This window comes from Camelus ferus, chromosome 2 (genome assembly GCF_009834535.1).
Source record: "Camelus ferus isolate YT-003-E chromosome 2, BCGSAC_Cfer_1.0, whole genome shotgun sequence".
NCBI classification, from domain to species: Eukaryota; Metazoa; Chordata; class Mammalia; order Artiodactyla; family Camelidae; genus Camelus; species Camelus ferus.
Genome location: NC_045697.1, coordinates 27771243 through 27796452, shown reverse-complemented (window position 1 = coordinate 27796452; position 25210 = coordinate 27771243). Strand labels below are relative to the sequence as shown.

At 40.7% G+C, this 25210-nt stretch overlaps 1 protein-coding gene across 1 annotated transcript in view; it reads left to right on the top strand.

Moving 5' to 3' along the window:
* Nucleotides 1-23039, top strand: part of LOC116668339 — a gene marked incomplete at its 5' end in the record, with an annotated part of 79550 nt that extends 56511 nt beyond the window's left edge. The window contains 1 exon segment of the mRNA XM_032495869.1: nucleotides 21659-23039. Coding sequence (XP_032351760.1) covers nucleotides 21659-21713 — 55 coding nt within the window.
* Nucleotides 23040-25210: the final 2171 nt, after the last annotated feature.

Here is a 25210-nt window from a genome sequence, read left to right as displayed (position 1 = left end):
ATTCCGTGGGAAGGACTCCCGGTTCTCTTGCCGTTGGATTTGTCAACTCCTTAAGAATCCTTCTAATACATTTCTTTTCTACTTATGTGAACCAGTGTTGGTTTCTGTTGCTTGCAACCAAGAACTAATACAGTGGGATTGTGAACAATTTATATTTTGTCCTCCTTTATCCTTTTCTCTGTTTTCATGTTTCATGTATTTATAACTAGATTACTTTTTCATAGAAGACCAAATATTTTTATCAACTTGTTCTGCTATCAGGTAGACCAAAAAATGTAGGGAGGGATCCAGAGTGAGTTACTTCAGCAATTCAGTGATGTTAACATCAAGGACCTAGATTCTTTTCATCTCTCCACTGTTCCATGGTTGATGTCATCTTTATCCTCAGGTTAGTGCCAGCCTGGCTGTAGCAATTCCAAGAATTACATGCAGAAATGACAATGTCTAGAAGAAGAAGACAAAGGGTCTCTTCTTATGATATTTTCCTAAGAATGAGGCACAATTTTCTAGGAGCCCCGCTACCAATTTCACTGTCATTTTATTGGCCCAAATTGAGTCACATGCCAAAGGATGGCCTGACTCCTGACAAGGGCAATATTCTTCTGAGACCAATTAGACCCATTCCTAGAGCTGAGCTTAGTTCCCCCTGAGGCACATGACACTGTGGAGGAGAGAAGAGTAACTGAATAAAATTAGAATTCTCTTAGGAAAGAAGAAAGATTGAGTGAAGGCTGAGTGGTGAACCTGCAGAATCTACAATTCATTCCGGTTGCTTGTTGAATGCTTTGTTCACTTTGGGGTATGTGGCTACAGTCTGAGCATTAACGTATATGTGTTTTCTTAAGCAACTAATAATCCTATCTTCTGATACCAGTTTGAAAATGCTGACTAGATCACAGTAAAATGGTGCAGCCACTGTGGAAAACAGTAAAAAAAAACAACTAAACAGGGTTATCATATGATCAAATAATTCCACTTCTGGGTATTTAAAAGAATGGAATGCAGAATCTCCAACAGAAATTTACACACTCATATTCATAGCAGCATTATTCACAATAACCAAAAAGGGAGAAGCAGCCCACACGTCCCTCGATAGTAGAATGGAGAAACAAAATGTGGTGTAGACGTACAGTGGAATATTATTCAGCCTTAAAAAGAAGGAAATTCTGACACATACTAAAACATGGGTGAACCTCAGAGATACCTTGAAGTGAAATAAGCCAGCCACAAAAGGACAAATCCTGTATGATTCCACTCCTGTGAGGCACACAGATAGTTCAATTCATAGAGACAGAAAGGAGAATGGTGGTTGCCAGGGGCTGGGGGAGGGAGAAATGAAGAGTTAAACATTCTTTAATGGTCACAGAGTTTCAGTTTGGCACGATGAGAAAAGTTCTGCACCACAATGTGGATGTACTTAATGTCACTGAACTGTACACTTGAAAATGGCTAAACTGGTCAATTTTATGTTATATATATTTTACCGTCATTAAAAAATCCATAATATTTTTTAAAAAAGCCCATTGTGAGGGTTAATTTTATGTGTCAACTTGGCGAGGCCATTACACACCAGTTGTTTGGTCAAACACCCATCTAGATGTTGCAGTGGAGATACATTAAAAAAACTTTTTTTAATGTGTGTATTTATTTTTTGGTGGGGAGAGGTAATTAGTTTTTGAAAATGTATTTATCTTTAATGGAGGTGCTGGGGATTGAACCCAGGACCTTGTGCGTGCTAGGCATGCCTCTACCACCAAGCTGCACCTTCCCCACAGTGAAGATAGTTTTTAGATCTGATTAACATTTAAATTAGTGGCCTTTGGTTCTGTTTCTCTGGAGACTAATACATCTATATTTTTCATAGGCATATATGGTATTTACAGAAATTTTATGTTTCAATAAACACTCTCCTATCTCTGTGACTAGAGGGGGTGTGGACCCTGAGGACCCAAAGCTGTAGATCCCAGCAGCCCCAGACCAGACGCTGTGGACTGGGTGGAACAGAGGAGGAAGTGTGTGGGGCGGGGAAACCCCGCAGAGCTTTCCCCTTAGCCTGGAATTCCCTCCCCTTACACAGTCCTCTGCCGTATTCTTCATGAAACTACTCAAAACAATAGCTGGGATGACAAGCACTCAAAAAATGTTAGCAACTTTTATTATTATTTTAGAGGAAGATGTGTCTTCTCCGCCCATAATATTTCCTTTTGTGTGGAGAAAGCTCCACTAGGGAAATAATCTGGCCTCTCACTCCTCTCTCGAGTCACAGATGGCTGAGTTTAAAAGAAGAAACAGAGTGTGTTAGTCTCTTAGAACTGTTGTGACAGATCAGCACAAACTGAGTGGCTTAAAACAATAGAAGTGTATTCTTTTGCAGTTCTGGAAGCCGGAAGTCTAAAACCAGGGTTTGGAAAGGGCTGTTTCCTTTTGGAGGCTCTGAGGAATAACCTGCCCCTCGCTTCTGATGGTGCCCACGATCCTCGGTGTTCCTTGGCGTTGGAGATGCCACTCTCTGCCTCCATCTTCGTGTGGCCTTCTCTCTATCTTCTGCCCTTCTCTTCCAAGGACACTTGTCATTTGATTTAGGGCCCACCCTAACCCAGGATGATCTCATTTCAAGATCCTTCACTTAATTACATCTGCAAAGAAACTTTTTTTCTCCCCCAAACTAGGCCATAGTCAGAGTCTGGGTGGACGTATCTTTTGGGGGGAGGGTCACCATTCAACCTGCTGCACCAACCATGTGCGTTTCAGCCTCTTCCTCTCCTTTTCTCTTTGGGGTGAGCCTGCCTGGCAAGAATATGTGTTCTGCTCTAATTCTCCTGTTGTAGGTTTTATTCGTCTTGCCCTCCGTCAGAAGGCCCGTGAGGCTATGCAGTCCTTGTGACTGTGTGGATACATCTGTCTAATTCTGGGTTCAGAACTGGAAATCCACTTACCCGCAGCCGTAAAGCCTTACTCTGCAATATCAGCTTTATCGAGTAAAGGTGGTAGTTTGGTCTCTGATCTACTCTATTCTTGCTTCTATCTCAATTACTTTAGACCTCAGGAACAGAAGTAAGGCGCCCTTTTTTTTCCGCTCCCTTGGAAATTCAGTTAATATTACTTAAGGCTCAGATCCAAGGTCAGCAGCTTTCTAAATTCTTCTCTTGCCCTCACAGGCAGGGAAGCTGTCTTTTCTGGGCCTTCACCCTCCGTATTCTCTTCTGTGAGCACTCTTCTCGGGGTTACAGTTGTTGCCAGGCTGCCTGCGTCCGATTTTGAATCCCTGGGAACCCCATCCCATTGTGGCTTTTGAGTAAATGATTAGGACAAGCAGGATCTATGTTTTGACGCCGGAGACATCCTCCTAAGAAGATACAGCACAGGACCCGTGATGAGCTACATGCCTCCCGGTGTTCTGCCGTGCTCTGATATCACTGTCGTCTTTGTTCTCTTAGCTGTTTGGGTCATAAATAAGAAAGGAAATCTCCCTTTTTTACTGGAAGAAGGATCCAAAGTGTAATTTTTGTCAAACCAACTTACAGGCTTTGCCTACTCAGAAAGGGTGGTCTTTTACACTGCTTTGTGTATCTTATAATTGAGATTTTTTTTCCTTTTGAAAGGTTGAGACATACAAAAATGCATATGAAAGAACATAAAGCTGACACATCACCCCGCCATCCAGAGTCACTGTCAATTCATCTTCCCAGTTCATTCTCTCTCCATTCCAGAAGTTAGTGTATAATTAATTCATGAATAATACTATATAAATTGTATGTATTGATTTTTATTTAACATTGTATCAGTGAGTGTTTTTCTTTGTCATGAAATATTCTCCAAATCATGATCTTTTGGAAGGCTGTATAATCTTCCTTATTACAAATATAATATATTCAACTATTTTCTTCTTGTGGGGTATTCAAATTATTTTTAATTATTATGTATTTAATATAACTTTTTAATGTACTAAACAATTTCTCGTAACTCTGACATTATTTGTATGAAACTGAGCAGTTGACATGGTCAAATTCAAGACGGCAAACAATACACTAGGACATTGTACTGCAGAAAAGTCAGTTGATAGGATTGCCTGCCTGAACCACACCCTCTTGTGATGCAAGCTGCTGCGGACAGTGCTCTATGCATGAGTTGACAGGATGTAAGCCATGAGCCCTGATTACCTGGCTACAGCAGGCTGAACTGTGAATTGATGCTGGCACAAAGTCAGTTGTACCTGGGATGTCAAGTAGCCAATGAGATGGGCATATGCAAGAGCCCCGCCCAGCGTGGTCACTGTATCCTAGATGATGACTGGCCAATCAAATGAAGCTTCTATCTCACAATTTGAATTTGAGACCTATTGGGGGAACTAAGCCAAAATGTTGGGTAGAGATGGACAGACACCCAGAGAGGAATTTGAAAGCCCAGTCTACACGGCAGTGGGAGCCAGGACAAAGCAGGAGTGATGGAGTAGAGAAGAGGAATGCAGAGAGGATTTGGCAGCATGAGCAGAAAAAGCAGAGGCAGAGTGTAGCTGAGTCACCATATTGGCAGAGTGATGGAGAGGGAGCAACAGATGCCTACTGCTGAAGCTGTGTCAAGAAAAACAGGTGGCTGGAGGTATACTGTGTCCTGAATGACATTCCCAGCTCCGCCAGGCAGCTGCTAAAACTGCTTCCTGCTCTTCCCCACTTCCTCGTGTATCCCTGCACCGCACCACAATCACCCCAATCAGCAGAGCACGTCTCTTTCTGGCAGCCTGAACGAACCTCATTAACGCCATGTAATATTCACCTCTCTACTATGGCACGTATCAGGCAGCGTTAGGATGACTTGTTTTTATGGTTCTTCCTGATTAAACTCCTGAGGTCAAGAACTGTGTTCAATGCCGCTTTAAAACATCCTCAGCAACTAAGCCATACACTGACACATAGTAAGTGCATCCTAATTGCTTCATGAATGAATAGTCATTCACTGGTGAAGAGTATGGGTGTGCATTTGGCCAAAACAGCCTTTGAAACACAGGAAGCTCAACTAGAGAACATTTCTCTAAAGGAGATACATTTCTATCTTTCTTGCTTTGTCTGCTATTAATAAGGGTATCAAGCCTTTTAATCTCATGAATTGGATTTGAAACAATGGCTAGGTAAACATTCTCCTTTAATTTTATTGTAAATAAAACACATTTAAAATACATATATTTATTCACCAAACATTTATTGAGTCTGCCTCATATCAGGCATGACACTAAGCTCTTAGTATACGTTATCCTAAGCTCTATGGGGAGAAAGCACATAAGACAAAGCCTCAGTGCTTTGGGTTCCACACCTTGCCTTCCACACCAAGATAAATAAAATAATAAATTAACATGGAATGGCTGCAGTGCTGCTACAAAGTGCTAGGGAGCTACACTGCTGAAATGTGATTTTAGAAAAAGCACTGGGAAGTTGAATAGAGAAGCCCTAGTTCTTAAGGAGAATAGGGTCTTTTCAAACAGTTGTTTATAGTACTCTCCACATTGTCAGTTTAATAGCATGATTTTTTTTAAAGCTATATGGAATGTAATAGGTTGTGATCTCTAGAATATTTTTTCCTGGTAACATTTATCCACTATCTTAGATAATAATATCTATTGTTATTACTATTTCAAATGAGACAAGGAATCACAAATTATTTTTTCCAGAAGGAAATTTAGCAAAACTTTGATGTAACAGAGTTGCATTAACTAGCTGATGCTTTTTAGTAAGCTGAATGAGTTCAGTTTGGCCACGTGGGGTTGCAGTATTACCATGCCTACCCTAGTGGATAATCTGACAGCAGTTACAATGGAACTTAACATTGTGATTCAAATCGCAAAACAACATTTATTTACTGTGTTCAAACTTTGAACCACAGTGACTGAGATGTCTGGTTTAAAAAAATATATATTGAATGGCTATCAGCAAAAAGAACACAAATAAATGTTGGCAAGGATGTGGAGACAAGGGAACACCTCGTACACTGTTGGTGGGAATGTAAACTGGTGCAGCCACTATGGAAAACAGTATGGAGGTTCCTTAAAAAATTAAAAATAGAACTACCATATGACCCAGCAATCCTACTCCTGGGTATATAGCTGAAAAAAATGAAAACATGAATTCAAAAATATACTTGTACCCAACATTCATAGATAGCAGCATTATTTACAATAGCCAAGAAATGGAGGCAACCTAAGTGTCCATCAGCAGATGAACAGATAAAGAAGATGTTATACACAAACACGCATGCACGCGCAAACACACACACACACACACACACACACACACACACACACTGGAATATTACTCAGCCATAAAAAAGGAAAATTTGCCATTTGCAACAACATGGATAGACTTGGAGGGCATTATGCTAAGTGAAATGTCAGACAGGGAAAGACAAATACTGTATGATACCGCTCATATGTGGCATCTAAAAACTTCAAGAAACTAGTAAATAAAACTAAAAAGAAGCAGACTCACAGATGTAGAGAGCAAATTAGTGGTTACCAGTGGGAAAGGGAAGGGAGGAGGGACAATAAAGGAGCTGGGGATTAAAGTAAAAACTATTTAGGTATAAAATAAGCATCAAGGATATATTATACAACACAGGGAACATAGCCAATATTTTATAATAACTATAAATGGAGTATAAACTTCAATAATTGTGAATCACTATATTGTACACCTGTAACTCATCTAATATTATGCATCAACTATACTTCAGTTAAAATAAATAAGTGAATGAATGAAAGTGACCTTGTTGAATTTCTCACCATATACTGCAGATATATTTGAAAAGCCTCTTCCCCATGAAACAGATTAGCAGAGGAGCCTCTGCACAATTTACGTAATTAAGCTTTGAAATAGAATTGCCGATTACTCAAACTTTCAGCCTGCTTTCAAACTTCGGCACAAATTTAATTAAAGAGTATCCTGAGTGTTCCAGGTGTGCTGTTTGAAAAAAAGTTACTGTTTGTAACTGCTCACCTGTGTGAATCAGGGTTTTCTCAATACTGTGCAGATAAAATACAGAAGCAAAGTGGATGTGAAGATGGATGTAAGCCTGCAATTGTTATTCCTTAATCCAAATTTAAAATTTTTGCATTATATTTAACCTGCCCAGCGTAATTAGGTTTGTATTTATTTATTTATTTATTTTTATTAATGGAGTTACTGGGGATTGAACCCAGGACCTTGTGCATGCTAGGCATGCAGTCCTACCGCTCCCCCCACATCTTTCTTTCTTCTTCTGGGAATAGCGTCTTGGTTTTCCCCTGAAATGCCATCTGCCTCCACTCTCAGCCAATGGAGACTCTGGATGGATGCAGGTCACACCATGACCGTTCAGCGTGTACCATGGTCCAGGCACAGTGACTGGTCCAGGGATGGGTGTGTGAGTCAGACCAGGCCAGTGAGGCTGAGTTCTGAGATTGTGTTGGCTTCTGTTAAGAAGGAGACTGCAACTTGTGAAGATGGTTATAAGCCTAAAGCTGCTGTGGACCCTACACCGGAAGGACGCCCATCTCGAGAACGGAGCTGCCAGAATAGAGGGACATGGAACTGAGAAACAGACAGAAAGCTTTGATAATATTCTTTCAGCCCCTCAATCAACTGATTCCCGAACCCCAGAACCACTTTTTGGATTTACATGAGTCAAAAAAAATCTTTCTCCTCCCCAACTTTTTGTTTTTATTCTCTGAGTTAGCTTGGATTGGGTTTTCTGTCACTTGCACTTGAAAAAAAATCTTGACTGATGTGCAAACGATTATAATTTTTCTTGTCAGTTTAATTTAAAAATTAGCAAGTGCATTAAAACTGAGATTACAGAAGTAAGCTTGTGCTAATAAAACATCTCTTCTCTTTGTTATATACATTCAAGTTCCTTGTAAGAATCACTTGACAAAAGCTCTGTTGAAATATAAAAACGAAAAAGTAAATATGAAATATAAGTATGTAAAGTGCTTACAATCCCCAGCCTACAAAACAAGGTCACGTGCATAGGTATCAAGCCATGACAGAGCATCTGCTGTGTGTCCTGATGTACCTTTCCAGCCTCGGGCCTTGAACTCCCTCCATGTCAGAATTCTAGCTCTTCACCCCTGCTGCCTCTGCCCCTCAGCTCCTCTGACTCTCACTTAGCTTGTATCCTCTGCTCAGAATACCACCCTCTTCTAGCTGCTGGGTTTTTTTTTTTTTTTTTTCAGTCATTCTTTATGGCTCAGCGAAGTAGCACTACCTCTGTAAAGGCTTCTAGACTCTTTCCGTGCAGAGTTAGTTGCTCTTCCCTCCACGTAGCCCTCATCACAGTCTGACCTGTATCGTGGCTGGGGTTACATGAATGACTTCCTTCTACTCTGGAGTGCATGGGCTGGGCCTGCTGCTTATTCGACTGCGTGTACTTCCTGCTTAAACCCCGGCACCTAGTAGATGCTCAGTGTATATCTGTCAAATGAGATTTCAATACTATGGCTTGGGGGTAGGTTTTGCTCTTGCTTTCCTTCCTAGGTGCAACAGTCCCTTCTCATCTAGGGTGTAAAGGGAGCTGCATGCACTTAGCAGGACTGCTGTCAACATTCCCAATCACCAAGCACCATAAGTGACCCATGCTCCCCCCATTCCAAGAGGCCGGTCCAAGGGTGACTTTTATTAGCTCTATTTATTGGCCCAAACATTAAACTCCTTGCTTTTAATGGAGCCTTGAGCCAAATTTAGAAATCTCCAGATCAGGGGAGAAGGTATAGAGCTCAAGTGGTAGAGCACACACTGAGCATACAGGAGGTCCTGGGTTCAATCCCCAGCACCTCCTCTAAAAATAAATGAATAAACCTAATTGCCTCCCTTGCCACAAAAAAAGAAAGGAAGAAAGGAAGAAAGGAAGAAAGGAAGAAAGAAAGGAAGAAAGAAAGAAAGAAAGAAAGAAAGAAAGAAAGAAAGAAAGAAAGAAAGAAAGAAAGAAAGAAAGAAAGAAAAGAAAGAAAGAAAGAAAGAATGAAAGAAAGAAATCCCCAGATCAAAGAGCCTCCGAGGGTATTCAGTATTGTGGATGTTACCCTTCTTCATTAATTTTTATTTTGGCTTAGTGATTTAGTATCTTTTCTTCTTTGGTAGTTTCCATTTATCATAAAGAGTTTACAAGTATTTCAAAACATGTTCAGCTATCAGGCGGCTTGCTTTGCATCCAGCCACGCTGGGCGTATCAACTTCTTGGGCATCGCTCATGCCTCGTGTCACCTTCATCGGGCTGTTTAATTGACTTGCATGCTTTGGGCCATCTGACCTGGTAGTGACTTTCTGTGTTGCTTTCCTGAATAACTAATGATAGATGTTATACCTACAAGTATTAACCACTCCCGATGTAAGTTGGACTTGTTGGGCAACATTAAATGCTCTTAAAGTGGCCTTCTTTTCCTGATGGACTTTCTTGGGTATCAAGCACCTCACCCCACTACCTACCTGTTGAGGAAGACTATGACTGTGGCCACTTCACCCTGTCTCCCAGGCAAGCCATCCTCACACCTGGAAGAGAACACTTGTTTAGCAGAGCTCATTCTTTTGACTGGTGGGTAATTAGTTGTGATGACCCAGTTCCTACTGAATGACTAGGAATGTTTTCTTTGTGAAAATAACCTTCTAGAGGAGAGTGACAATACAGATACTAGTTGTTGGGATGGCCCAGGGCCAGTCCAGAGGTATCAAGACTAAACTCTTATCTTTGGGATTGAATTCTGTTGGATTGTCACTGGGAGTAGGGAAGAGGGTTGGCAAGAGAGGCGATAAAGTCCTATTTCCCTAGGCAGTTCTACTTTGTTGGACAATGCAGGCAAATTATAGGCTGGATGACACTATTTGGGACATGTGCTGATGTGTTAAAAAGAGATGACTACTCTGATTTTTCCAGTGGTCAATTTCATCTTATGCCATTTTATCTTCAGATTGACCTTTTCTGTGGATTTGGTTGTCTTTTGCTAGCCCTCACTGGATTTACCCAATTGCCGCTTCCTGGCAGCTGGGGACCAGGGAAACATTGCAGGAGTCATAACATCAAAAAAGGAGAGTGTGCCTGGAGTGGATGTGTTGCTTTTCATGATTAAAGCCTGAAAAATTAAGAAAAAATTTTTTTCTCCCATTCTCTAGATCTTTGTGTTGTTTTCTAGAAAACAGATTTACACATATTTTAGAATGTAGGATAAACTGATTAAGAAAGTATGATCATAGTGACTACTCTGTGATCTCCAGAATCCATTCAGGGACAGCCTGTTGTAAAGGAAAGGGCAGGAGCATTGGCGTCTGCAGGACATGGGTTCAAATCCTATCGTTGGCTCCTACTAATGTGAACAGAAGGATTCTATGAGGTTCAAAGTATCCGATACCTAATAGTGTAGTTTATTGTACAATAGGAACATTTTAAAAAGTAAAACTAAGTGATCTTGAACCTTTGGGAAGTGTATATGCCATGCTAAAGTAAACTGCTGGCAACCCCCGGAGATTCTACCACTTTTGTAAGAGAAGGTGGTGGTGGGCAGCCTCTTCTCTGCTTGCAGCCTCCCTCTTGTTGCATTTTGATCTTGAGATTGGTGGCTGTCTTCCTGTATCCTCAAAGGACTTATGGTTTAGTAGACACTGAGAGTAGCACCCACTTGTTCCTGCAGAGATGGGAAACAAGGGGCTTATTGGCCATCTCGCTCAAAAGGCTCTGGACAGGAGGAGAAAGAGGAAGTGAAGAGATTTGGGAGCTGGAAGGAGATGAGTGCTCTCTGTATCTGCCTGGCAGACTAAAAGCTCCTAAGTGCGGAAAACATAATGACCGCCTTTGTTTGCTGGAAGGTTGCTAGTGTCTTTGGTTTTCAAGTTTTTGCCTGCTTTGTAGAGGCGGGCAGAAAGCCAGTGAGGCTACATTCTCTTGAATTCACCATGATATTAAAAAATTATTTTAATTTGTTGGAATGCAAATTCAAGAGGAAAATGTGGAATTGGTGCATAAATCCATATTTTTAAGCCTAATAAGTCAGAAGCATTATAATTTTGCGAGAAAACCACCAAACGTGAAATTTTAATGCTAGTAACTTAGCAAAGTCATCTTAATCACACGCACTAAAAATATTGCAGACATTTATCTCCCCCCCTCACCCGCCCCACTACGTTTCCATTAAAAGTAGGGGAAGGTGAAGAAAAGTTCATTTCCCCTCCTTTATGCATTACAACATTTTAGTAGCTACCTTTGTATTATTGATTATCCTGTGGAGGTAAATGTGTGGATTCTGCCTCGGTTTGCATGCCAGCTCCACCTCTTGTAAGCAAATCCTTTAACCTCTCTGTGATGTGGTTTCTTGTAAAATGGGATTATTGTAAGGATTAAATGAGCGAATGTGTGAAGTGCTTGGCAATTAAGCATTATCTAAGTGTAATACATTCTGCTTCTTCTTATAGACCATCAGTTTATTTTCACTAAATTTTTGTGAGCAAGATTAAGCAGGAATTATTAATGCCCTTGTGGGGGAAATAAAATTCAGAAGGACAGATCACCTTCCCTGGGGTCAAATATTTAGTAAGCTGTAAAAGTGGGATTCAAATTCAAGCCGCCTGGCTTTTCACTATATTTCCCCTAAGTCCAGGAAATTTTGCACTTTTAGTCTTCTCCTTAATGCTCAGGGAGAGTGTTAAGCACAACTATTGATCAAACATGACTTCTTCAAATACGTAGTTATTGATTGACTAGAATGACTGAGAAGTAGATACTGCCTAAAGGAATATTGGTAAACATTCTCTGATAGAATATCCCAAACATTCAAGCATTTTAGAGGATTTTTTCCTCTTGGTCTAAACAAATGTTTTATTATTTTTTTGGTCAGACTGAATAAAGACAACTGACACTCAAGCCATCGCTCTGCCAAATTCAACAACCAGGAGTGAACAGGTCCCCATGCGGGATGATATGACACAAAAAGCCATGTTACAAATGATGCAGTCATTGGAAATGAAGCTTTTGCACAATCCGAAAGTATGATTAATCTCACGAGAGATCTATTTCCATATCTTCTGTCTACAACGTAGCTATCATTACTTCTAATCAAAACACTGAAGCCTGAATCACCCTGACAGGGCCTGAACAACAGTGTCTGTGACAGGGAGCAGGATTTCAGAAGAAATCCCTTCATTTTGTTTATGTGTCTACTTGGAAGCTGTAGGAGTCCGAGAAGGGGAGGAGTTGATGGTTATATTATTTTGTACATTGTTATATTGTACAATTGTGTGTGTGAGAGAGAGATGTGAGAATAAGAGAGAGAGAGAGAGAGAGAGAGAAATTGACAATAACTTGGAAAAGCAAAGATGAGGACACGATGCTTGTTAGAAATAGATAAAGTTGCCGTAAGGAAGTTTGTTCTATTTCTTTTCAGGTTTTAGAAACTGTTTCTAAATTGAATTCACAGAATTTTACTACTGAGAGGAATCTTAGAACTTATTTGCACAACTTTTTCATCAAGTAGGCAATTGAGACCCAGAAGGATCAGCAGTTCCTCCAATGTCACAATGCGAGTTACGTCTAACCAAGTCGAGATCAGGTCTTTAGATCCCCTTTTGATTCAGCAGCAGCTCACTGTAGACTCCTGTGCCTGATATGTTGTTGGTACCCTGCAAATATTTGATGAAGAAAAGAATGAATGAATGAATGAATGAATGGCTCTATCTCTCATGCCTTTTGTTTGTGGACCATTTTTGTACCCCAAATTAAGGAAAAGCCAAAAGAGATTGTGTTGTGCTCTGTAGTTGGGCACAGAGATTGAGAAAACAAAGTTTCTAGTTCCAGCACAGAGACATCAGAAAAATGACCCCACTTCTTTTTTACTTTTCTGTTTGCCAAGGAAGACATCATTCAGCAGAGATGCGTCTGCTGAGAGGGACAGGCTCTAAAGTCAGCCACAAGATAAAAATCACAGATAATCAAACCTGCCCTTGAAACTCTCTTAGGGAGGTACCATGCTGGAGCCTGGAATACTGTTTCTCAACCAGGTTCCCTCCATCATTGGAGCACGTGGCTTTTTTCTTGTCTGAGCAGTGAAGCAGTTAGCTTGAATTTGGGGGTCATGTGTATAAAAAGTGTGCCTTTCAAGCAAAAGACTGCACAGGGGATGGTCTGTAGGCATGGAGACAGACCTAGGTCAGAACAGATTTATTGGTCCTGTCTCATATTCACTCTGGGGCACATGCTTTTTAAAGACTAATATCCATTCTCTCTCTCTCTCATTCTCACATATAATCAAGCTTACAAAAATTTAATGTGTATAAGATTTGACTCCACTGTTCTACCTAGTCTGTTGGGAAGGCTGAACTAAGCACTGATAAAGTATCTTGAATCAAAATCTATATTAAAGGTATTTATTTTATCCTATGGGGTTTCTTAGATAAAGATGAGATGGCTAAACTCTAGAATTAGATAAATTCACTGGCAGTGCTATGCTTTTTTTTTTTTTTTTTTTTTGCTGTGGAGGCTTAAAAAAAGAGGAAGTTTTAGTATGGATATGTCCGAGAAAAGGAGAATACATTATAAGATGACTGAACTTAGAGAAATTTAACTGCAAAAGGCAGTCAGCCTATGCCACTCTCACCCTCCTCCCCTCTCTCTTAAAAACAACCCCCAAACCCCTGGTTTACTGAGATGCGCTCTTTACGACTTGATTCAGGCATCCAAGCCTTCTGTTCTCAATGGGCTGTTTGTTGCTCTTTCTGCATCTCTGTCCTGCTTCCTCCCTTTTCCTCCTACCCATCTCTACTCCTCAGTCTCCATTCTCACTCTTTTTTATGCTGCAGCTTCACTGTGGACACAGACCGTGGTGCCAGGGAGACTTTCATGAAAATTTCTTAAACTTACTAACAAGTAATCAACTCTTGCAGGCACTATGAAGGGGGACTTTGGACAGAGACACCTTGTTGATTTCCTGGAGCAATACCTGGGGAATTATTTTTTGGCTCCAAGAGGATAATATTTTAAGTTGTTATATATTTGCTGATCTTGGGGAGATTGTTGGAACCATTCAGCATGCACAGGAAGCTTGGGCTCTTGGCCTAGTCGGCTCAGAGTCTAAATATTTGGAGGATGAATACTTGAAAATGCATTTAAACATTTAAAGCATTTTATTTGTTTTTCCAGTAAGTCTCATTGTTAGTGAGATACAGTTCTGCAGCAAGACTCTATCTGCTGGAGGCATGAACCTCCTGGACAAGTCCAGGCTGCGGCCCCACCTTAGGTCTTGGTGCGAAGCCAGGGAGGTGCATGTCTATTGGCTAATGTCCACACCTGTGAAATGGGTTATTGTTACAATCACTCACCTTCAACGCCTGCGTTCTAAAGCCATGCTTGGAGTCTGACCCAACTCTGCACTGAAACCAGGAGTGGAACTTACACACACACACACACACCATTTTCACACCAAATACTGCAATGTTTCCCTTCTTTTGTCAGCGTTGCATCTTTATTATTATTGCCAACTTTCAACTCTACTCTGATGAGCATATGTACTCAGAGAATACAAACTAATATGAATGCATTTGATTATGTAAAATGTAATCAGGAAAGCAAAATTGCTGTAAAAGCAGCCTGTGTGGTTATAGAACTCAGAACCAATTATAAGCAATTGAGGGATTTTCCATGTTCTTTAGAATCACTGATATACTTTAGGGCCTCAGTGATATCAACTATTTGCTATCTTAATCAAATTATCTAGATAATTTCCAAATATCTACTTTGTTATGCTGTTGAGTCCCAAATCCTCATCGTCTCAGTGGAATGGGAGCGAGCAGCAGTTTCATTTCTGAAATTTGAGGTAGATAGGGTTGGGGACGGTGGGTGGAGTGGGGTGGGATGGGCGTGCACCCGGACTGGTGATTGCCATGGTAAGGTGTCCTAGACAACATGATAATAACCCTCTCAATAGAATTACGGATTCGATAGCCATAGTAAAAATTATATTAAACTGGGTCCAATGCGCAGACCATCAGCCTCAGATAAACAAAGTGTAAGAGAAGCATTTCAAGAGGGACTGACTTGTGAATCCAGGAAGCTAAAAACAGGCCAGAGAGGTGCTCGCTGGAAGAGACAATACTTTTCACCTTTGAAAAAGCTTTGCCCAACCTAATTAAAATGCCTAACCTAATTAAAAATCCACCATAATTCCCTGGGTGGCCCCTCATTCTACCCCTTTCCATTGTTAAGATGCTAATAGGACCACTTAGATGAAAAATTATTGAACCGGAGTCTATCTATTTAAGTGCACGCACATACTCCCCAGCCTACTGAGTTGGAGCAAAGGTGCTAGTGATTTGTACAGTGGATGGCGGTGTCTCACTCAGCAATGATGTATGATGTGGATTAGTGAAGTGCGGCCATCTGCTGTTGAGGAGGGTGATAGAATCTGTTCCCTGGTGGCAGACGACTCCCCAGCGCTGGCCAGCTGGCTCCGAGTGGACGAAGTTGGACAGGGTCAGGGATGCCCCAGCAGTCCTCTGGGGAAATAACTCAAGGGCCTCTCCCTTAGGTGCTTATATTTGTTTTGTCCCTGTCTTCTTCGTGTGTACACATACATTGGAGAGCTGATATAATGCGACACACTTTGGAACACAGAGAAGAGGGAGAGAGTACATGCCCACCATGAAGGTTAAAAGTTACTGGTCTTAAACATGAGATGTGACTTTGAGTTTCCTGGTAGCCTGGGCAAAAAGAAGAAACCTAAGTCATATGGCTCATATTATCTGGGAAAAGAAGCAAAAAAAAAAAAAAATAGCAAATAAAACTTTTCTTAACTGCAGTTGTAAAATTTGTGTTTTCACATTTGACTTGATAGAGGGGAGAAACTGAATTTCTCAAGATGTATGTATATTACAAAATGTCAAACTGCTAGAGTGTCTGGCCTCTTGACAGGGGAAGGACCAGAACATGGATCCCCTAATGACTAATGAGCAGTAGGTAGCACTCAGCAGTTCCCTGGGACTGGATGATTCAATCTTACTTCTTGAGAACTAATAGGATCATGATTTTTTTATCTTCTCCTCTTTGTATATCTGGATTTTCTAAAATTTCCACCATGAACATGTATTACATCATTGGGCAAATGGGCTGGTTCTGGGTCTGCTTGACCTGTGATCCATGCCTCACCCTCCCTTCCCTGGCTGTGTATTCAGGGGGCTGACCCCTCCAGGCTGATGTTTTTGGGCCCCGTGGCAGCGGCTCCCAACTGGGTTTGGCCCATGGAGGCTCTGGTGGGAGTTTGGAGACAAGGAAGGAGGGAGAAGGCGGGGCGTTTCTCCCTCTCCCTCGGCACTGGGGTGATATCTCTGGCAGCTGCTGCCTCTCTTCCTTGGCTCCAGCTCACTCAGGAAACCTGCCATAGTTCTCACTTCCTCTGGGTAATCCCAGGCGCAGGGCTCGGGTAGCATCACCTCCTCCCTTTGTCCCTCCAGCCTGGGAGTGGCGGTGACTTCCTGCCGCGGCTAGTCTCTGGATTGCCTCACCATCCCTTGTTTGGCTTCTAAATGTCTTTCATCTCAGTACATTAAACTTCCTCTGTTTAAAATATTTAGACTGATTTCTGTCTTCTTGGTTGGTCCCTGACACAAAGAAACAAAAATGCATTTAAAATAAAAACCAATGGGACAAAACATTTGAGAGGAACGTGAGTTGGAGATGTAACCAAAAGAAGCAAAAGACAACAGATCATGGCGCCCCCCCCCCCCCCAACAAAGGCGCGTCCATTCTTAGTGCACAACAGCTGGAAAGGACTTCTGGTCATGGAAGGGCCTCTTTGGGCACATTCACACACACAAATAACAATTTTATTTAGAATTATTGGCTCCAGAAGTGAAAGGTAACAATATGTAACTTATAGAGGAAAAAAAAACCCCATAGGATTTATAGTCCTAAGTCATGAATTAATGTCCTGACTTGTGGTGGATGCTGTGGTTGACTCTGCAGCCTCCATTCCATCCCTTCCACATGCCATAGCAGCCGTGGGGTTTGGAGGGGACTAATCCAACCTCCAGCTTTTGGGTTATGGTCTTGATGGACCTGGTCATTGGCTTATGCATCGGTATGTACCCAAGGCCTGAGTCAATCAGTATATGGCATTCCCCTGGCCCCTGATGTGATAAAAGTGAGGCCTGGGTCTCAAGTTTGATGATTGGAGAAAGAAAATTACTTTCTCCTTCTAGATAGTGTGATGGGCCTTACAACTGCTTCAGCGTTTTGCTACCAAATGGAAAAAGAGCTTGAGAATACAGCTGACAGAAAAAAGAAGGTAAATTCAAGACAACCAAAATAAAACAGCAGGATTTCTGATCAAACTGTGCCTGAAGCCCATTGCACCACTGGATCTTTTTCTGTTACAGAGTTTCATTATTCTATTTACTGTGTAGTATATTTTGATTGAGATTTTCTGTTACTTGCAACCAAAAGCATGCTAGTTGAGACATAGAACTGTTGTGTCATTGACTGTATGGCCTGGGGCCAATCACTGAATGTTTCTGATTTTTAGTGTCCTCATCTATAAAATGGAACTCTCAAGACAATTTATCTTAAGGAATTTTTTTGAGGATCAAATGAGGTAATTAATGAGAATTTGTAATTTACAAAGCAATTGTTTGAATCTTACCACACATGTAATTTATTTCTATTGTTAATACAGTTTTTAAATCTCTCCTACATATAAAGAATCAATTTTATCAAGCCAAAGTTCTGTAATACCTATTTCATTGCTGTATTGTGCATATTCATCAAGATTAATCAGTAATAACCATTATTTCACTCTATTTGCCCTAAATAATTTACTTTTCAAGTCCCAGGTGATATATGTCATCTTGAAAGGATTCACCTCAAAACTCTCTGCCAAGTGGACATAAATTGAGTAACCCTCTGCGTGACTACACACAACTCGCTTGTAAAACATGTGGTTTTCATTGCCATCTGGAGCAGCCCGTGAAAGTGGGTGTGTGACATTCCTCTCGCTGCGTGAAAGTTCGGGCATGTCCAAAAAAGGACCAGCTGGTCAGTTCTGCCCTTGCACTTTCTTGGAGTTGCTGCCTTGAGGTTGTTTGGTAACATAAGAGTGGTTCAGGCACGAATCTTTAAAAGGGCTTCAAAACTAAGAACCCCCAGGGAAACAACACCCAGTGTTTAGATTTTTGTAATAACAAAATATTAAGGGTAATTAATTTATCAAGCCTAATTAGATAAGATATATAACATTTTAGGGCAATGAAAATAAAAGTACAATAAATATACTTTATCTATGTTTTTGTTTTAGTAATTAGCATATCTTGGGACAGGACCTGGTATGGTCTTGAGGACTATGGCAGGTCAGGGCAGACAGAGAATGACTGGGACTGAGCACTTGACCCTCCCATGGGGCTGGGACAAGTCCAGAGGACAAGAGCTGCAAGTTCAGCCTTGATTTTTCTCATCAAGCACTGTTGATTCTACCTCCCATCCAGACCTCCCATCTCTCCTTTCTCTGTCTGCCTTGCCCCTGCACTGGCTCAGGTCCCCATTACACTCACTTGGACTAGTCTCTCTGCCTCCAGCCTCAACCCCCTCACATTGTCCTCAACCCACATCTATTCATCCTCTACTCTGCTATCAGAGTCATCTTTTAAAATTACACTATGCTGTTCCACTCCCTTCCTCCTTTAGAACTTTTCACTGGCTCCCTATGGCTGATCCTACAAAGCCCAGAGCCCTTAGCATGGCAAGACATTGTGGGATCTGACTCCTCTTCACATCCAATCCAGCTTCTCTCCCACCTCCCTTTCACTTCCTCCCCAAGTTCCTTCTTAATCAAATCAGAGACCTGGGGCATAGTTCTTCAAGGACAGTGGTTATCAGTTTGATGGTCCTAAAAATTACTTGAGCTTGTTTCAAATACAGATTCCTGTGCTACATTCTCATGAGATTATGATCCAGAGGACTGAGTCCAGGAATCTGAAATTTCTTAAGAACTTCGGCAAAGTCAGGTGCAGGTTGTCCTCAGACTGTCCTTAGAGAAACACTGTATGATAACACTTATCACTCTGTAGTCCATGTCTTTCTTTTCACATCTGCCTCCAACTAGAACTCCTTGAGGGCAAGCAACAGGTCTTTTTCAGATTTGTTTCCCCAGGACCTGGCACAGTGTTCTGCACACACTGAGAGCTTGATGTGTGTTTGTTAAGTGAGTGAATGGATCACAGCAGAGCCAGTATCTAGAGGATAACGGAGGGATGGGGCAGTCAGGGACCAGCGTATCGAGTGCAGGGGTTGGCAGGCCTGGAGAGCAGCAGTTCAGGGCCGGGAAATTTTGGAGGTGCCAGGGTGCTTCGGGGGAGATGTCAACCAAACCCTGGTCACTGGGCATGAGGTCAAAGGAGGATCCTGTTCTGTGGTGGTGGAAGAGATAGGGGTTAACAGTGGAGCATCAAGGCAATGACACCTGCACAAGGAAGGAGAATGGGACAGTTGGTGTAAGAGGGATCTGGAAGCTCTGGGCCATATAATCAGCGTCAGAGTAGGAAAGAGAGGCTTGGTACTGAGTCCCAGGTTATTGCTCTAGAGAGAAGCAGTCAGCAAATTAGTCTCCCTTGGCATGGTGTTTTGAAAGCTAACGAACAAACAAAAGTCAAATTTCCAAATTCCACCCCAGAGTCACTGAATGAGACTCTGGATGTGTGGAAGGAAATTCAGAGTTCTTTATGTAACTGAGCAGGACACTATTGTCATTGATGATCATCTAATATTTGTAATGGTGTTTGTAACTGCTTAACTGTACAGTGGTTTAAAGGGTTTTTCTCAAGCTCTTGCTGACCAGGGTTGGGCTAGAGAGGAGGGAGGCTTGGGTGGTCCACCCAGTCCCCTCATGGTGCTGGTGCTGTAGGCAGGGATCATGCTCAGTGCCCTGATTTTTCCTCCAGTGCTCTGCTCTTGACCCCAGTGCCCTCCTCATGACCCTTGTGCTTTCCTTACATCCTGTTGTTCAAGCTGCAGGCCTCAGCCTACAGTAGGAGGTCCCAGGCCTCAGCCTGCTAAAAGCATTTATCAACCTGACTTTAAACTGCACAAGTTTTTCTTTAGAGCTGTTTTCCAGGGAGCCCCTTCCTATGCATCCTTTGTTCCAGGTACAAGAATGCTAAGCAAGTCCCCAAACCAGAGGTGAACTTCACACCCAGCAGAGGGAAGTGGACGGCTGCATCTGCAAAAACAAGAACAACTTTGCAACAATCTGTTACCCTGTGTGCAGTCTCTGTGGAAACTAGCCCCACTCCTTGAACTCTTGAACTTTTACTACAAAACTCCCTGCCTTCTCTCCCCAGCAGGCTCAGAGTCTTGGAGCCATTAGCCCACTGTGGCCGCCTTTGCCTGGCAAAGAAATAAAGCTGCCTTTTCTACTTCATTCAAAACTCTGTCCTCGAGTGTCAGTTCAGTTAAGTGGGGTATGAAGGCCATGTTTCAGCAACATTTATACCCGGAGTGATAAAACTTCATCATTATGTGTTCATGCATGAGAGTTTTCCCCCACTTATTCTCCCTGGTTGTTACCCGATGGTTCAGTTTTATTTAAAGAATAACTTTTTTTTTCAACCTAGAGAATATATTTTCTACTACTATGTCTTTGCTTATCTCTTCACTTCCATCTCTCTGGTCTCTTTGTCTGTAACTTCTATTGGACAGATATTGGAATTTCTGGGTCTAATTTCTAATATTTCCAAACTTTAAGCATTTCCATTTCTTTTTCCTTTAGTATGGTGTTCTGGAAAAATTTCCCAGCATACTTGGCTGCCTAAGTGCTGCACTCTAGACCCATAAATGCTTATTGTCACAACAACCTTTTCTTACTTAGGAAATGTCATAGCATCTCTTAATTCTCTAGGGTAGTTTATGTACAGCACTTCTTTCAAAGTTTTCTTCTGTTTATTTTATTTACTGTTTCTTCTGGTATTGGCTCTTAGATTTGTTTAGTTTGGTTTTCCTTTCATGATGTTGATTTTCCTCACATACTTGGTGATTCTGGATTGTGTACTCAGCTCTGTATTCTATAATCTTTTATTTTTTCTAGATCAAGGCCCGTATGCCATGGCCCATGGACCAAATTTGGCTGCTCCCTATTTTGAAAATAAAGTTCTTTTGGAACATAGACACACTCATTCATCTTTAAATAACCAGTGGCTGCTTTTTTTTTTTTTTTTTTGCCGCCATGGCGACATTGAGTAGCCCACAAAGACTAGAATATTGATTATCAGGTCCTTTATGGAAAAAGCTTGGCAACCATGCTAGTTCTAGCCATCACTTTACAGGAAATATGACTCAGAAAGGAATATAGTAAACAATGGTTGGCTGATTGATCCATCAACCAAAGCAGAATGTGAGTTATTCTACAAAAGACTCAGTTTTTTCACAAATATATGGCATAAAAATGAAAAAAAAAAGGAGAAATTCATATGTATTAAAAGATATTTAATAGAAATTACAGCCAAAAGCATTGTATAACCCTTGCTTGGATCCTAATTTAAACAGATCAACCATAAAGTAAAATTTTGAGACAATGGGAGAAAATTGAATATGAACCAGTGTTTCTGACTTTTCTGATATGAGACAAACCTCCCTGCTTCTTGGTGGCATGAAACAACAACTGTTTTCATGTTCATAGGTTCTGTGGGTCAGGACACAGTGGAGATGGCTGGAGCCTCAGTGGGAAGACTTGAAAGGCCAGGCTCAGCTGAGAATATTGGTGGGACACCTACCTGTGGCCCCTTGTGTGGGTGGATTCTGAGAGGGACCATCTGGAGAGGAGCTCTGTAGAGTAAGTGCTCCAAGAGGACCAGGTCGAAGTGAGTAGACCCTCCTCCCTAACTTTGCCTTCAGAGTCAGACAGCATCTCACATCTGTCCTTCCAGTGACTAAGGCCAGCACTGAGTCAAGAGAAGGGATGTAGACTTCGCATCTGGATGGCAACTCACCTTGCAGGAGGTGGGAAGTGTTGCTGCAATTATTCTTGGAAAACATCATCTAACACAGCTGGCTGTTAGAGGATGTTGATAAATTATTGTCATTTTTTTTCTTGTAACGTTTTCATGGATTTGATTTCTAAAAATTCCTTTAGGTGCCAGAGAGTCACACTAAGAATCATGAGTGAAATGATATAATATTTGGGATTTGCTTTAAAATACTCCAGAAAAAAATTAAAGGTAGTGGTGATGGTGACAGACTAAACTAGAATGATGGGGTGCTGGTAGTTGTTGAAGCCGGGAAGTAAGTACTGGTTGTTTGTGATATTCGTTTTAATTTGTGTATGTTTGAAAAGTTCCTATGTGAAAAATAAAAGAGAAAGAAAAATCTGGTTTTGCCTGTTTATGGGTGTCCTTTCTTTCTACCTCCAGCAGTTTTGGGTGAGTCAGAGCCATGGTGCAGAATCGAGTCACTCATCTCCCAAGTTTAGGGGCTCCCTGTTCCTTCTGGGTGTGGCCAGCTCCCCGAGGCATTTCCTTCCCTCGTCCTCCCAAGGGCTCACACTCACTGTTCCAGCCTGAGGCAAACACCCCACCATCTACTTTTTGGCACTATTTGGTGGAGGAGTGGGACTCACCAATCTGGCAACCAGGATTGGGTTATTATAACCTCCCCACCGGCTGCCACACAGCTCCGTCCTGTTTCTTGAATCTGTTCCCTCTGTGTTTGGAGCATAGCAGGGGCCTCTTCTACTTGTGCACCTGTCTCTTCTGAACATGATTTTGGATGTAATTTGCTTTGTCAATTTAGTCTTCTCCACTTTCTCTATTTCAAGGGATTAATTAAAATTTCTGATCTGATAGCATGCTTTTTATAGCATTACTATGGATCCAACCTTTACCTCCTCCCATCCCCAACCCACCCCAAACAACCCACTTTTCTGTCATTTTTATTTTTATTTTTTAAATTTTATTTTATTGAGTTATAGTCAGTTTACAATGCTTTGTCAGTCTATCATTTTTAGAGATGTTGGTTGGAATGGAAAAATATTTATGAGAACTTAGGTGGCCACTTCGATTCAATACCCCCCAGTTTTTTCAATGCTTTATAGCCAAACAATATATGTACAATTATGCATCTTGTGGATTTTTGAAAACCTACATTAGAACTTAAATATTTTCCATTTTATTAAAAACTACTTGCAATAGTAATTACTCATGTTTACATTATATCAGACCTTAAATGTATCCTGTAATTTGTAATTTCTGAACTTTACATTTGGAGCCCTTTCATATTGACTGTTTCAATATTTAGTCTTCATATTAATTTTACTTCCTTAGGATAGGTTCTACAGCATGGAATTACAGTGAAAAAAAACCCATGATCTTTAAAATGACATTGATATATTGCAAATTCATCTTTAAATTCATCTTCTGTTCACTTGTGGATTTCCTCCTCATCCCCAGCAATGCTGGAGTATCATTTCACCTGTCATTAATTATTAGAATTGTTTTACTCTTTACTGAGATTAAATGCATAATAAGCGCTAAGTGATATCTCATTCTCTCATGCTCTCCTATGATTTTTCCAAATGATCTTGAGAATAATTTTACTAAATACAAAGAAAAAGAAAGAGAGATAGGTGGGGGGCAAGGAGAGAGAAGGGGTGGGGAAGAAAAGAAGAGGGAAAAAAGAAAACTAAATAATTCCCATTAAGATTTTTTGGGGGTTTAAAAAATCCTATGGTGCTTAAAAATTACATATGTAATACATGAGTACACTCTTATTTAAGAAATCAAATCAGAAATATAAAAAGGGTTAAATCTCCCTTCATCCACATTCCCCTCCGTTCTCTCAATTGCTCTTCCCTCTCCAGAGATAGAATTTTTAGTGCATGTCCTATCAGGCTTAAAAAATCCTTATGGATTTATGTTTATGTATGTTGACATGTAATTTTTGTTGGCTTGATTTTTTTGTTTCTTTTTTTCTATTCTTGCTTTGGAAATTATATATACTATCTCTAGTCTGCTAATAATTATTCTTAAAAATCTTATTTACATATATTATTCACTCAATGGCTGGAGTTAAACCATAGCTGTGTCCTTTCCAAATGTAAGACAAATGTTTAGGAAGTTTTTACTTCCCCCTTCTCTCCATTTCCTACCATAAGGAAATCACTTGGGCTTTTAATTTCAGATTTCACTCATTTATTTACATTATATATCATAACTATTTACACTTAATTACCCATCTTTCTAAACATGCACCATTTTTTTTCTTTCTTACAAGTTTTTTTTTTTTTTTTTCTGGAACGTGTTCTCAAGTAATTCTTTCAGAACAGAGCTGAACATGATAAAGTTTTGGAGTACTTTCATGTTTAAGAAAATACTTTGTCCTCCTATGTGAATGCTGGCTGATGGGGTATACAATTTTAGATTAAAAATTCTTTTGTCTGAAAATTTTGAAGATTTCCTCTGTTATCTTTCATCATCCAGGGTTGTTGATAAGAAGGCTATTGCCCATCAAATTTACCCTTCTTGCTGTTGTTTAAAACAAGTGACTTTTCCATTCTCTAATCTTTCAGGCTTTATTTTCATGGTGTAACGCATGACGCTGAGAGAGCCCCTCCTTACACCTCTGCCCGAGGTCCAGCCCTGAAGCCAGGCAGTGCATGTATATTCTCTAGAAATAACAGTAGCAGTTATTTAAGAGGTAGACATGGTCTCTGTCTACATGGAGAATACATTTGAGAACAGAGAGACAAGACTATAAACAAATGAATAAACAAAGTAATTACTATGAATAGAAGGAAAGTAAGTGAAAACAGTAGATTGCGTGTACAGTTCCTTAAGATGAGGTAACATTTAGGAACACATAGAATTTTTTAGAAATTATGATTGATGGGCCTTCTTAATTTGAAGACTTGTGACTTTCTTCAGCTCTGGAATTTTCATCTTTTGTTCCAAAAATTTCCAGTTTTGATATAATACGCCTTTATTTATTCTGTTCAGGACTGTATTGGCCGTCCTTTCATGACTAGAATCGGATATCTGTTACAATTTTTCACTGTTCCCTCTGTGTCTTATGTTTTCTTTTCCATCTTCAACCTTTTGTTTCTCCATGCTGCACTCTGGACATTTTATTCTCATATTATCTTTGGTTCACTAGTTCTTTACTGCTTTGTCTAATCTGCTGTTAAAACTGTCCTGAGTTAAGAACATGAGTTCTTAGTTTTGGCCATTGTATTTTTAGT